The sequence below is a fragment of the Pelobates fuscus genome, chromosome 6, assembly GCF_036172605.1.
Source record: "Pelobates fuscus isolate aPelFus1 chromosome 6, aPelFus1.pri, whole genome shotgun sequence".
Classification (NCBI taxonomy): Eukaryota; Metazoa; Chordata; class Amphibia; order Anura; family Pelobatidae; genus Pelobates; species Pelobates fuscus.
Genome location: NC_086322.1, coordinates 218,234,157 through 218,249,018, shown reverse-complemented (window position 1 = coordinate 218,249,018; position 14,862 = coordinate 218,234,157). Strand labels below are relative to the sequence as shown.

Here is a 14,862-nt window from a genome sequence, read left to right as displayed (position 1 = left end):
GGCATGCTGCAGTGATTGGAGTGTTCCTTTAATCCCTAAAATAAATAATGCAGAGACCCTCGTACAAAGGTGTGTGTATATATACATAGTCATACTGAGACCTATGAACAATCACAAAGACATATTCTTGCAGACATACACAAAAATGAACAAATCAAATGAACATTCACTCATGCACAGACTGATACACATACATTCACCTTCATTCACATCAGTAGACTTATAAAAACACTGAAGCGCAATACATATAGACACATTAATCCACACAAAGAGCAACTGCATACCCATGTGGACAGAGATACTGAATGAGACATACACATTTATGCACAGTGACATATATATATATATCTCCACGAAGAAAGGCACATGCTGGGCTTTTTGGAGAAAATTATTTGTCTTTATTCAGAACACACGGGTGTTATGATAAAAGTCCTATGATGGACTGAAACGTTGATTTGCTGTAACCCGTGTGTTATGAATAAAGACGAATAATTTTCTTCAAAAAGCCCAGCGTGTGTATTTCTTCATGGAGATTTATGTTGATTTGGCTGAATGAGCACCATGGCACTTATACTACAAATGTGAGTGCAGGATCGTGGAATATATATAGAGTTTTTTTTTTTGCTGCACTAGGCAGAACCATGTCCTCAAACCTTTTATCACAACTGCGATTACATTTACTAAGCTATATAGGTATATCTGCTAAAATTGACAGATATTCCTAAATTCATTTTTTTTGTCATTTTATTAACTTATTGCAGACATATAACAACATGATAATGAACATGAATAGATGAAATAGATATTTCATTTGCAGGTACTTATCGTGTTTTACGATCTCCTTAAACTAATAAAAATAATGGCAACTCAGGTTTGTTTGTTTTTTTAAATATAATTGCATATGTTATCAGTATCTGAATTCCATACATAGAAAATACAGGCTTATTTGTATTTTACCTCCTTCCCCATGAAACAGATTTCGGTGCTTGGCATCCATTACCTCTCCTGTCCAACTCTTTCCTTCCCCCAAGTAGCGATGGACCAGAATCCCTAGCAATATATAATTGAGCTGGACTGGAATAGTGTGTGGATTTCGCTCTGCACACATTTATCTCCTCTTGCTATTTTTATGCTAGGGTAAACTGTAAAATAGTTGTAGGGCTGGCTATGGTATGACTTGGTCCTGAATTATTACACCACTTACACAGTCATAAATTAAAGCGCCCCTTATACAGTCTTACTTTGATGTGAGCAGCAGGCGGAAGCTCTACATCATCTGAGGAGCTACAGTTTTATAGAAAGTTTGATTATTTTATTACTCTACCAGTTAAACTAATATCCTGCAGTGAACCGGAGAGACTTGTTGCTTGCAAACTGTTTTACTCATGTAATAAACATTAAGAAGCATTTGCTTTATTCATTTTTCACCTCTGCAATACACAGTTATTATGTTGATGGACGAACTGCTTCCAAGAGCGACTTTCTCAGTGCAAATATACTGGACTCTCTCATCTCTGAAATACAAGATGTATTCAAGGTATTTTATTTTTGTTTTATTTATTTTCAAGTACGTACTCTATCCGTTTTAGAATAGTTTAGACTAGTTTTTAACTGGTTTCTGCCAGGTGCCGCTACCAATCTGCAATACAGCTTAGTGAGAGCCAGACTCTCTCATCGCTGAACTAAGCCAGACGGTGCAGAGGATTACCTCATTGGTTGATAGCTTGGCTTAGGAGAGCTTTTAGGAGCTTTCGGCTTTCACTGGGCTGTAGACGGGGCAAGGAACGGCACCTGCTGGAGACCAGGTAAGAAGTCAAGCCACCCTATAGAGCACTGTAGTGGTTATGGTGCCTAAAATGTACCTTCATGTTATTCTACACTTTGTTTTCTACAGATTGTTAATGAAACTGTTCCTGGAAAACGTGTATGGTTGGGAGAAACCAGTTCAGCCTATGGTGGCGGGTCTCCTGGATTGTCTAATACATATATTGATGGCTTCATGTAAGTGCAACTTCACAGTGTAATACTTAAATCTAAAAAAACATTAATAATACCTGTGTCAGAGCAGAAGCTATATGTACAGAGGTTTGTGTGTGTGTGTGTGTGAATGTATTTATACACTAATCAGCCACATGCCTAATAGCGTGTAGGTCCTTCTCATGCTGCCAAAACCGCTCTGATGAGTTAAGGCGTAGGCTCAACTAGGCCTCTGAACATGTCGTGTCATATCTGGCACGAAGACATTAGCAGCTGATACTTTAAATTACTTTGTCATCCATGGATATGGTTTTCCAGCACATTATTATTATTATTATTATTATTATTATTATTATTATTATTATTATTTAAAAAGCACCAACAAATTCCGTAGCGCTGTACAATGGGTGGACTAACAGACACGTGTTTGTAACCAGACGAGTTTGACACACAAGAACATAGGGACGGAGCTTACATGCTAGAGAGAGTGGGGTATAGTGACACAAAAGGTAAGAGGAGGGTAGAAAAGTAGGTTGCTAGGAAAGTATTCACTGAGGGCTTAGTTTTTTGTTTTGATGACAGTTGCAGGAGAGGAATCAGGCTGCGGGGAGGAACAGCTGTTCACAGTTTAATTGAAAAGTCTCCTGAAGAAGTATGTTTTCAAAGATTTTTTTGAAGGAGTGGAGACTGAATGAAAGTCTAACAGAGAAGAGAAGGGCGTACCATAGGAACGGTGCAGTCCTATAGAAGTCTTTAAGGCGAGCATCAGAGGTAGGAGTTCGAACAGAGGTTAGACATATATCTCCAGCAGAGGAGGGGCCTAGATATTTATGTGTTAATGAGGATACGTAAGTTGGAGCAGCATTGTGTAGATATTCGTCATCAAGTATCAGGATCTTAAATTAAGTCCTATATTTTACGGGAAGTCAATGTAGGGACTGCCAGAGGAGGGAGGCTCTCAGTCAGATTGACATCCTGGGAATTTGGAGGCCAGGGCAGCACCTTGAACTCTTCGTCATGTTCCTCAAACCATTCCTGAACAATTTTTGAAGTGTGGCAGGGTGCATTATCATGCTGAAAGAGGACACTGCTAACAGGGAACACCTTTGTCATGAAGTGGTGTAGATGGTCTACACAAATCTTTAGGTAGGTAGTACGTGTCAAAGTCGCATCCATATGAATGCCAGGACCCAAGGTTTCCCACCAGAATATTGGTCAGAACATAACACTGCCTCCACAAATCTGCCTTTATCCAATAGTGCATCCTGCTACTATCTCTTTCTTAGGTTAATGACGCACACGCACCTGGCCATCCACCTAATATAACAGAAAAAATGATTAATCAGAACAGGCAACCTTCTTCTGTTGCTCCATGGTCCAGTTCTGACACTCACATCACCATTGAAGGTACTTTTGGCAGTTGACAGGAGTCATCACAACACTCCTAGCGTTCTGAGGCTACGCAGGCCCATACCCAGAAAACATGAGTAGAGCAAAGCCCACACATATATACACGTCATTGTAGGAAGACTGTTGTCGTTTTTTGTGTTTCTGAAAATAAAATATTGTGTGGTCTATAGCCTTGTTAAATAGTATTTTGTAATGAATACATTTTGTTAACGACTCTTTTTAGTTTATATAACTTTTCTCTGTGCCGATGAGTATCAGCCACTTTGGTTAATGCTACACTAATTCCTCTTGTTTTCTAAAACTTTGCACAATTTGAAGGTCTGAAAGTTTCAGACAGTGCATTTTTGAGGTGCCTGGCACTTTGGCAGGATGACTTCAACCATGAACACATACTAGCTCTTCATTAGCTGCATGCAGATAAGCAAGATGGCTGACCCCATAAGCAAGGCTAAGCTAGAAGAAGAGCTAGAGAGCAGTATATGTATGCATTACAAAATACATACAGAGACTATAATGTATATAATTTTTTATTTATAATAAAAAAAATCATGACTATTTTCTTTTAAGGGCCATTCACTATTTATTGCAGGTCCAAATTAAGAACTGCTATCCTTGTATTGGCCTTCTCCTTGTAGAGAGTGTAACCTTTGTAGTTTGAACAATGTAGTCTTGTGTCTCAATGTAAGATGTAACTGCACTATCAGACTTTCATTTTCTAATTCATTAGGTGGCTAGATAAACTGGGAGTATCTGCTCAGCTTGGAATTGATGTGGTCATGAGGCAGGCACTATTTGGAGCAGGATCATATAATCTGGTGGATTCCAATTTCGAGCCTTTACCTGTGAGTTACTACAGAAACGTTGATGTAAAGTGACATTAGATGATGTAAATATACTAACTATTGAACATGTCTTTGGTGTAATGTGTGTATAATTTCCTAATGTCCCAGTTTCCTAATACTGGGATTCACAGGAGGCTTGTTTATTTTCCCCAAAGGAAGAGTTTTGGCGAGGTGCACAAATACATACTTGGCTGATCCCTGTGATTGGAATTTTTGGCATCCATGTTTGCATATTCTTAGTGCGTTCAATTTCCAACAATGTTCTTACAGCCATATTACTGGGAAAGCATCAGGGGAAATGTAGTCCACAATATCTGGATTGCCAAAGACTGCCTATCCCTGCTTTAGATATTCTTGTGTGTTTGTGTACATATTCAGTGTTTATACTGTACATTTTAGTAAAAGTAGGTCATACGTTCTATATTGAGAAAGTCCATCTGCTGGATTCAGGACATTTTTGGAAGTTCTGAGTGCTGGTTTTCCATTTCTATTGTTTTGCATGTCTGTAATAAATGCATCACTGAACACAGAACAAGTGAGCTAAATCACAGATATACAGAGTTAGATTTTTTTTTTTGCATACATATAGAAACCAAAATGTAATATTTGGCTAACACAATGGAAACCTATGTTATAAAGAAATGTAAATTAATTACATTAAATGTTAACAAAGGTTTGTGTTTTAATTAGGATTATTGGCTATCACTGCTGTTTAAGAAGCTGGTTGGACCCGTTGTTCTGAATGCCCAGTTAAGCAGTCCTAGGAATAACTATGACCGGATGCTTCGAGTGTACATGCATTGCACAAACACTGACAAGTAAGCTTATTGTCAGACATTACCTGTTTGTATCAACATCAGTATAGTATTGCTTCTACCACTAGACATTTTCTTCGCAGCATCACGAAATGCATGTGACCATGAGCCCCTCAAGGCCAGAAATAGCAAGCCATCTCCTGTCCAGCAATTCAAATACTACCATACCTTCCAATATTACCTGGAGGTGAACAGGCAAATTAACAGGCTGCTACCTTGCCTGCAAGGGGTCAGATCACCTGTGGAAAGGGCGTATCTACCTGTAAAGTAATGGGACCGCCTCTAACTGATGCATTCCACCCGCAAGGCAGACCATGCATGGGCACAGCTGAAGCTGCTGGGCAGATTTGAGAATGTAGAGAATGTGGTCCAATTTTTTTTTTTGCTGAGACCGCCTCAAAATGCGGCTGTCCTGGCAAAATCTGAATTGTAGGCACCTATGCACTGTATTTCACTAACATGCACAATGGGATGATGCAAGTTTATAGCTTAATTGAGGAAACCACAGATTCACATGTTCAGCACTTAATAATTTAGATTTCTTTATTTTATAACCAACTGCTTCTATGGGTTGGTACATTGTGATTTACTTTCAAGATGGCTAGATCGGTCCTCAGAACATGCCATATGCTCAAGCAGTAATTCCAGCTACATATTACTATGGATTGGTTAGATGAAAATAATCTTCTGGAAATATTATGTTTATGCTAGCAGAGTCAGATAATCTATAGATCAGCTCTGCCAAACGGTGGAAGACCTTCGGTTTAGGGTTCCATTGGTCTTTATCATGAGACATCAGTGTTTTAATATATTCCAAGCATGACCTTTCATAGCGCTCTTTGCGATGGTCTCACACAGTGCATAGCTCAGCTGGTGTTGTTTTTTAGACAAGCAGTGCTCTTTTGTGTTTTAGTTTTTTGTTTTTTTGCACAAGCAAAATTTATAGCACCTCTTCCTTCTAGCATCCGCCTTAAAACCTTAGCACCATGAGTACAATAGGAATCATAAAGCTCTTTTGTGACAGCAATGTCACATCATAACCATGATGCGCTTCTGCATTAAATCCCTTTTTATTCAATCAAAATAATTTGTGTTTACTTCAAGATTGGTCATATGAAATTAAAATAATTTTACATTTTAATACTAAAATTTGCTTCTGCCCTTCCCCACAGCCCAACGTACACAGGAGGTGATGTTACTCTGTTTGCCATTAATTTGCACAATGGCGCACAGCACATGATACTGCCAAGTATCTTATCTGGAAAGGGTGTGGATGAATATATGCTTTTACCTGGAGAAGAAGGGCTACTTTCTACGTAAGTATAATTTAATCTGAGTGCTGTGTAGTGGTTATGGTACCAAGAGTACCACCATTGTTCGTAGTTTAGATTTTAGAATGACTTGACCTCTTACCTGGGATACACTGGGTGCTGCTCCCTGCCTACACTGCTTCCCACAAAGAGCTGGAGGCTCCTGCTTGGAAGCTTCCACTAGCTCTCTGTGTAGTGCAAGACCAGCTCATTGGCTGAGAGTGTCAGGCTTGACTCAGACAGAAAGCTACAGGCATGCTGATTAATAGCAGAGGCAAAGAGTGGCCCCAAAGTAAGAAGTAATACCGTCCTAAAACAGTTTGACTGCTTTCAATGGGGGGGGGAGGGGGAGAGTGGTGACAGTGTACTCTTGCAACCATGATCACTACAGCATAATGTAGTGGTTATGGTGCTGAAAGTATTCCTTTAATTACATTTAAAATGGTTTGTCAAATTGTCCATCTAATCATTCATGATGTTTATGTATTTATCAATCTAGAACTTCTTTTAATTATATAATCCTTTTCACCTTCTCAAGAAGACTGGATGGTATTATATACTCTATCAAGCACATTTTTGTTCGCATTGATCTCACAAGTGACAGCCAAGATTTTGGGAAAATAGATTGATTGTCATGTAGAAGATGTGTTTGGATGGTAAGAGGGGAAATCAAAGGTTGTAGTGTAGGCGATAAGAAATGTTAAAGTAGGCTGGGGTCTTCGTCCTGAGATAAAAGGTAATGGTCTGGAACAAGAATGGGAAATAAACTTAAATCCTTGAAACAAACACAACTATATCTTCATGAATAAACCATGGATAAAAATACAAATATGTATATAATAATGCAGATGTAATGTATTTTAATTATTATATACAGAAACAAAGTTAAAAACACGCTTCCTACAGCCTAAACATACCAAAATGAGACATTTCCGGGCAATAAAACTAGCAGATATCTAAAATATGTTTCAGCTGAGAGAATGGGACAGACAACATTTTGATTTACACTGTGTTATAGGCTTTGTCCCTTTACTCCATTTGTATCTTCTCTGCAGCTCCACCACTATTTGTGAAAAGACCAGTCTCGTTTTACAGTTTGGGCTTTGAGTTCCATATTTTATATAAATCAAAATTGTTGTTTAATCATCACATTTACTGTTTTGATTTTAATTAGTCGACACAGGAAATCACCGTGGCTATTTTTCCTATATATTTTCCGATTTTGGCACTTTACACACTGTTTCAATGTTTCCAATTAGACATTTTCATGTGAAGGTATATTAGACTTGGTAGTTTGCAGTTGTGATACACCAGAATTCCTCACTTTCTTCATGTTACATGCCAGGGTATGGGAGATTAGAAGGTATTTAATGTCTGGATGGTGATGGAAAGACAGAAGAGGAATGATGATAGAATGACTAATGTACACATGATTTATTAAAAAAAAATATTTAAAAAATGTCTTCTTCAGATCGGTCTTGCTGAATGGAGAAGTGTTGCAGATGGTTGATGACAGAACACTTCCTGCATTAAATGGAAAACCACTAAAGCCTGGCTCACAGCTTGTCCTTCCTCCTCTCAGCTTTGGTTTCTTTGTTGTGAAGAACGCCAAAGCAAGCGCATGCCTATAGGGGATTCAGAAAGTCTGTTACAATGAAAATATCACTGCAAACCATATCACATTGATATGGTCCTCATCTGGACGAAATCAGGAGATATCAGAAAATATGCCAGGGTGCAAGCTTTAAATCAACTGGAAGATCCCACCTTCATTACAGTGGCAACATTGTAACTTTAAATCCATAAAGCATTCCTCTAATCTTCTTCTAAATAATGAGATTGAAAAAAAAAAACAAAAAAAACCTGCTATCCATAAATATTATTTCAAAGCTTTTGATCAGAGAGTTTGACGTACAGGCAAATCAGGGTTGCAGTTATTTTGATATGGGCAATAATATAAACATGTACAGGGGTTTATGCCCTACAGGCATCCAGAAACCTGTGCCCACTTTTAGTATGCTCATCTTGATCTTTTTGGTGCCACTGATAACCGCTGCAAGTGTGGAGGATGTTTGGTGTGGGGAATAATAGACTGCACTAGATTTAAGGAACTCCATGAATTGAAGAGGCCAATTTATCAAGTGTTTCGATAGATTTGTCCGAACACTAGTTATAGTTTTGCTGTTTGGATGTGGTATATTGTCCTTTCCACAAACCAGAATCTGATTCCAGGCTGCAGTTCACTAGTTTGTTTTTCTTTTATCATGAATCCCAATGCACATCTGGGATATTCTAATCCTAAAGGAGGATACACTGTGTGGACTGCTTCCATCCTTCATTTTGTTGGACTGATATAGTGTGAGAAGTCAGAAAAAAGGATGCCTGTTTCTGAGCAAGTAATTTGATATAGAATTATTGAAGAATACAAGGATGCAGTTTGTACAGGGACAACTGAAAACTAATAGCAAAACAAATTCTGGAAGTATCACTGCAGGTGATTAATTATGAAGGAACAAGGTTTAAAGGTGCTGGCTGCAGGGGGCTACTGGAAGGGAGGTTAACTATTAAATAGTGTGTTATACTAAACAGAGGCATGGCTGCATTGTTCTTTTTTTTTCTTTTTCTTTTTTTTAATCTTAAACAGCAAATTGCCCAATGATTTGTGCTATGGTGTGTTGTTTTTTTCCTAACATGCATTCCAGAGTTTCTCCTTCAGACAGTTTACATGTATTTATGGTACTTCTGCAGTGTAATGATGACTAATAACTCTTCTCTGTTACATGTACTTTACTTTATACAAAAATGGACAATCAGGCCAAGAATGTGGAATATAATGATTACCAATAAAGGAAATAAAAATTATGGTGATTCTCAAAATTTAAGGAATTTAGTTGATTCTTGCAAATGTATTCTAACAAATGCCATTAATTTAACCGTTAAATCTCATGATCATGGTATTGTCACATACAAAAAGGTGAGTGTTCATTTTAAGTCTCCAGAGTCTGTGTGAAAAATGTGTGCATACCGTAGAACTTTCCTAGCAACGTGTTCCATGATCAGAAAGTAAAGGGGTCTTTATGAATAGCCATTTTCATCCAGAAAGGTAAGTGACCATACTCCAATATGGATATAACAAATAACAAATTCATCATTTTGCAACACGGACACACGTGATGCTACAGGAGTGGTTACAAATGTTTCTTAAAAGAACACTCCAACCACCGTAACCACTACAGTCCACTGTAGTGGTTATGGTGCCCAGAAAGCCTCGGCACCAAACAATTTTAGAACCACACCTCCTTCAGTCTTCTGCTTAAATACAGCAGAAGCTTGGATCAGTAAAAGAAAGGAAACACTATAGGTACCCAGACCTCTTTCATCTTATTGAAGTTGTCTGGGTGCACTGTCCCTGCCCCCCTTAGTCCAGTTATGTAAAACAATGCATTATCTTTTTTTTTTTTTTAACTACTATGACAGCCTCTAGTGGCTCTCTACCACACAGCCACTAGAGATGCTTCCTGGAGTTTACTAGACTCTGGGCCCCTAAATACCTCTAATTGATTGAATGCTTTCTTACGGGAAGGGACTAATGCATTCGCCGTGCGTGCATATTAGGTCCTCCATCAGATTAAGTTGGCGGATGCGGAGCACCGACCCAGCTTAGAGGGAGATCGGCACTTGAATTGAGTGAGTAAATAATAGGTTATTTAACCCCTTATGTGCCATAGGGGGTGGGGCAGAGGGCACTATAGTGTTAGGAATACAGATTTGTATTCCTAATGCAAATGGATGTATAATAGTTGCCCATTATAACAATAAGCTTTCACACCTCTATTCACGATGGCATCAGTGTCCTGATTCCAAGAGTCTAAAAACTGTTTACTAAATACGAAATAAGAAAATACAAAGTAAGAGTACCGGTAGGTCTATTGCTAGCCCTCATAGTGGCTTTGACACGAGGACCTTCAAAGAGGAGAGAAACTGTATTCAAGAACTGTCACATTCCTACACACAGAGCTCAGATAAAAGCTTTGTGGCGATCCCTTACTCCATCCAGGGCAGCAGAGTCCTAGTTGTCACAAAGTGGTGAAGCTTGAGCATGCACACAGATTGGTGCATTCTCTGCCACCTTGGGCATGGCCTCAATCCCAGCTCACGCTGAGAGTTCGGGGTAGTACATGAAGTCTGGTGGGAGGAGGTGTTGCCTAAACAGGGGCTCAAGCACAGGATGATCTAAGCAAGTTGCTCAGTCATTCTGTTACTTCCAGTGTGTTTCAAGTGTATTCTGTGCTATATTCCTGTTATTACCTTTGGCCTTTTTCCCCATGCCTGTGTATTTTAGATTTGACCCTGTGTATATTCACATCGGACATACTGCCCTTTTGAATCTTTGACCTCTTGCCTGTTTAAATGTATTTGAAAGTTGCCACTTGGACTTTTGGCCTTTGAATGGACTTTGCCTTCAGGTTTGCCCTTTATTTCCCAGTGTCCTGCATTCCGAACTTCCATCTTAACCCACGTGACAGAGTGAATGTTGTTGCCAGAATGGGGTCACAGTAAGTGCCTTGCAAAAATTATGCCGTTACTGATAAACAAAAAAACGGCATCTTGTTATAGTGGTCAACAGCAGAAATAAATGCAGTATGACCCACAGCTTAAACTCTCATGAAGTGAGTTTGGGAGGAAGGACCAGGTAACGCTACATCGACAAACTAAGGTCAGGGGAACCAGACTCCATGGTTTCATGCAGTTCATGCCAATTTCTGATCGCACACTCTGTACCTTTGTTTTAATGTAGCCTCATTTACCTGTGTTTAGTAATCTTCTGCTGTAGCCCATCTAACTTAACATTCAATTGGTATAGTAGGAGGCACTGTTCCTTCTAAGGTGTACGGTTGTGCGAGTGCACACACATTTTTTAAGGAGCGTACATAAGGTAAGAATTTGCACACCGGTTATTTGCCTTTTTAATTTTTTTTATTTACTGTTTTGAAAAACAACTTTTCACCAGCTGGCATGACCGGTCCTAGGTGGGTGCATGGGGTACACCATGCCCTAGAGCCAGAAGGTGGTGCCGCGAGGAGGGGGACAATGGCCTGTCACAGGGGGCTCAAGAGGTGGCCAGTTGGCCACCTTAGGACACCCCTGAAACTGCACTTATTCAGTAATGTAGAGTTGGCACCTGCTTACCCCAGATGGCAGGTGCCTACTCCGCCTGAAATATTTCGGGAAAAGAGAGCGCCATGGTGTTTTCAGTTCCTCACTGCTCCCTCTCTAGTGATGCTAGAATATGATGTATGGACGAATGGAGCAGTGAGGAACTGGAATGCTGCATGGGGAATATCACCACTGGCTCCCAGGGAGAGAACTGTCACCAGCTCTCCTACATAATGTGTGACAGAAGGCTGGATGGGCCTAAAAAAATAAATACAAATTTTTTGTTAGTGTGTATAAATGTCTGTATCTGTCAGTGTGTTAGTGTCTGTCAGTGTATGTGTTTCAAATCAGTGAGACTGTGTGTCTGTCATTGAGAGTGTGCACCTGTGTGTTTTAAGAAGCATTAATGAATATGTCAATATTTATTGGGCAAAGAGCTCCTTTTGAAAAAATCTATGGGTGACATTTTTCCATATAATGTTTGCTATTGGTGTCTGCTGAATTGGGTTGTTGGACATATTGCATCATACCAAGATTAACTTTCACATTTTTAAAGGACCACTCTAGGCACCCAGACCACTTCAGCTTAATGAAGTGGTCTGGGTGCCAGGTCCAGCTAGGGTTAACCCATTTTTTTTTTATAAACATAGCAGTTTCAGAGAAACTGCTATGTTTATAAATTGGTTAAGGCCTTCCCCCTAATCCTCTAGTGGCTGTCTCACTGACAGCCGCTAGAGGCACTTGCGTGATTCTCACTGTGAAAATCACAGTGAGAGCACGCAAGCGTCCATTGGAAAGCATTGTAAATGCTTTCCTATGCGACCGGCTGAATGCGCGCGCAGCTCTTGCCGCGCGTGCGCATTCAGCCGACGGGGCGGAGAAGAGGAGGAGGAAAGCTCCCCGCCCAGCGCTGGAAAAAGGTACGTTTTACCCCTTTTCCCCTTTCCAGAGCCGGGCGGGTGGGGGCACCCTCAGAGCACTATAGTGCCAGGAAAACGAGTATGTTTTCCTGGCACTATAGTGGTCCTTTAAGAAGCATTAATGTGTATCGCACCATTTATTGGGCAAAGAGCTCCTTTTTCAAATTCTATGGGTGACAAGACATCTTGCCTCCTCTCCATATACAGTTGTAATCAAAATTATTCAAACCTCATTGAAAATCAGGTTTATTGTCAAAATTTACAGACTTTTAGCTGTTTGCAATGAACAATCAAACAAAAGCAAATGAAATAGCTCAACACAACAAATGTATTTCCTCAGATTCACCTGAAAATGTAACTTATGACTTCTCCAGTCTCAAAATTATTTATTCCCTTCATGGCAAGCATCGCCGTAGAGCACCCTTTTACATTTCTGACGTGTTGCAAACGAGATGCATAGCCAGACACCAGCTTCCAGCAGCGCTTCTGAGGAATCTTCACTAATCTTCAGTAATATTCTTTGGTTTGCATGCTGCAATTTCCTTCTTTAAATCCCACCAGAGATTTTCTATGGGGATCAAGTTAGGTAACTGTGATGGCCACTGTAGAATTTTCCAGGACTACTTCTGCAAAAGCCTTTATGGCATTTGATATATGCTTTGGATCATTGTCTTGTTGGAAGGTCCAATGGTGCCCAAGCTTCAGCTTCCTCATAGACGGCATGACATTTTCTCAGAGAATCTCCTGATACTTCAATGAATTGCCTTCCACACGCTGCAGGTTTCCAGTGCCAGAGGATGCAAAGTAGCTCCAGAGCATTACCGAGCCACCACCATGATTAAAGGGAAACTATAATGCCCCCCTTCGTTGTACCTTCTGTCACTTACCTGATTCCAGAGCTGATGTCCCTTGACCATGGTTCAGGATCCGCCTCCGCTCCTCACGGCGATGGTCGCGCTTGCATTATTGTTTTCCCCATAGGAAAGCATGTATAATGCTTTTCTATGGGGTTTTCCATGACGCTGGATGTCCTTATGCATAGCGTTAGGACGTTTAGCGCCAGTTGACCAAAAGTCGCCTAACCACAATGAAGTCTAGTAGACAGCCACTAGAGGTGGAGTCAACCATCAAATATAATTATTGCAATTTATTAACCCCTTCAGGACCGCTGACGGTTCAGGACCGTCAGCGGTAAAACGTGCGTTTGGACCGCTGACGGTCCTGAACCGTCATAACGGTTTTGGGCTACTTACCTGATCGCCGTCGGTCCCACGGCGGCGATCAGCTCTCCTCCCGGTCCAGGGGGACTGCCTGTCTGCCCGGGCAGTCCCCCCTCGGCAGATCAGGACCCCACGGCCATGTGATCACTCGATCACATGACCGCAATAGGGGTCTGTGTATCTGCCTGCAGGGGGACTGTCTGTGCTGACAGGCAGTCTCCCTGCAAGTAAAAAATCATTAAATAAAGTGTAAAACAAAAAAATCAGTGTAAAAAAAATTATAATATGTGTATATATATATGATATATATACATGTATTATATCTATATATAATATATGTATATGTATCATATATATAATGTCACACTAAGTGTATTTTTATATTTATATATACGTATATTAATATAAAAATACACTTATATTTAAATTACACACGAATATATACAATATATATAATAACTATATATATGGTATATATATATTATTATAAAATACAAATAATATGTTAATAAAAATAAATAACAAAAAATAAAAATAATTTTTAATAATTAAAAAAAAATTATATATATATATTCAATTTTATTCTAACAGTATTTTGATATTGATATATATATATTTATATCAAAATACACTTAGAATGTAATGATATATATATCTATGTATAAATAAATAAATAAAAATAATACGAAATATACATATGTCCACATACAAAATTACATTAATAATTTCATAAATATACACGTAGACGTCAAATATATAAATATGTATATATATTAAAATTCTACGTGCATATTTATGTAATATTTTTACCTAATTAAGTAATTTTAATGATTGCAATTTGAGGGACCTGCCTGCCAACCCAGGCCAAAAGTCCAGATAATTTAATTTGCTAGCACTGTGCTTAACCCTGTAACTTTCTATGACACCCTAAATCCTGTACATGGGGGTACTGTTTTACTCGGGAGACTTCGCTGAACACAAATATTAGTGTTTCAAAACAGTAAAACATATCACAGCGATGATATTGTCAGTGAAAGTGAAGTTTTTTGCATTTTTCACACACAAACAGCTCTTTCACTGAGGATATTATTGCTGTGATATATTTTACTGTTCTGATACACTAATATTTGTGTTCAGCGAAGTCTCCTGAGTATAACAGTACCCCACATGTAGAGGTTTTATAGTGTTTGTGAAAGTTACAGGGTCAAATA

At 39.2% G+C, this 14,862-nt stretch overlaps 1 protein-coding gene across 1 annotated transcript in view; it reads left to right on the top strand.

Annotated features, from left to right (window-relative positions):
- HPSE (heparanase) overlaps positions 1–8,153 on the top strand; it is a 48,305-nt gene extending 40,152 nt beyond the window's left edge. Inside the window, exons 7-12 of the mRNA XM_063425343.1 lie at positions 1,444–1,537; positions 1,895–2,001; positions 4,115–4,229; positions 4,920–5,047; positions 6,217–6,360; positions 7,826–8,153. Of these exons, the coding sequence (XP_063281413.1) occupies positions 1,444–1,537; positions 1,895–2,001; positions 4,115–4,229; positions 4,920–5,047; positions 6,217–6,360; positions 7,826–7,985 (748 nt within the window). The 3' untranslated portion in view covers positions 7,986–8,153. The remainder of the gene's footprint in view (positions 1–1,443; positions 1,538–1,894; positions 2,002–4,114; positions 4,230–4,919; positions 5,048–6,216; positions 6,361–7,825) is intronic.
- The last annotated feature ends 6,709 nt before the right edge of the window (positions 8,154–14,862 follow it).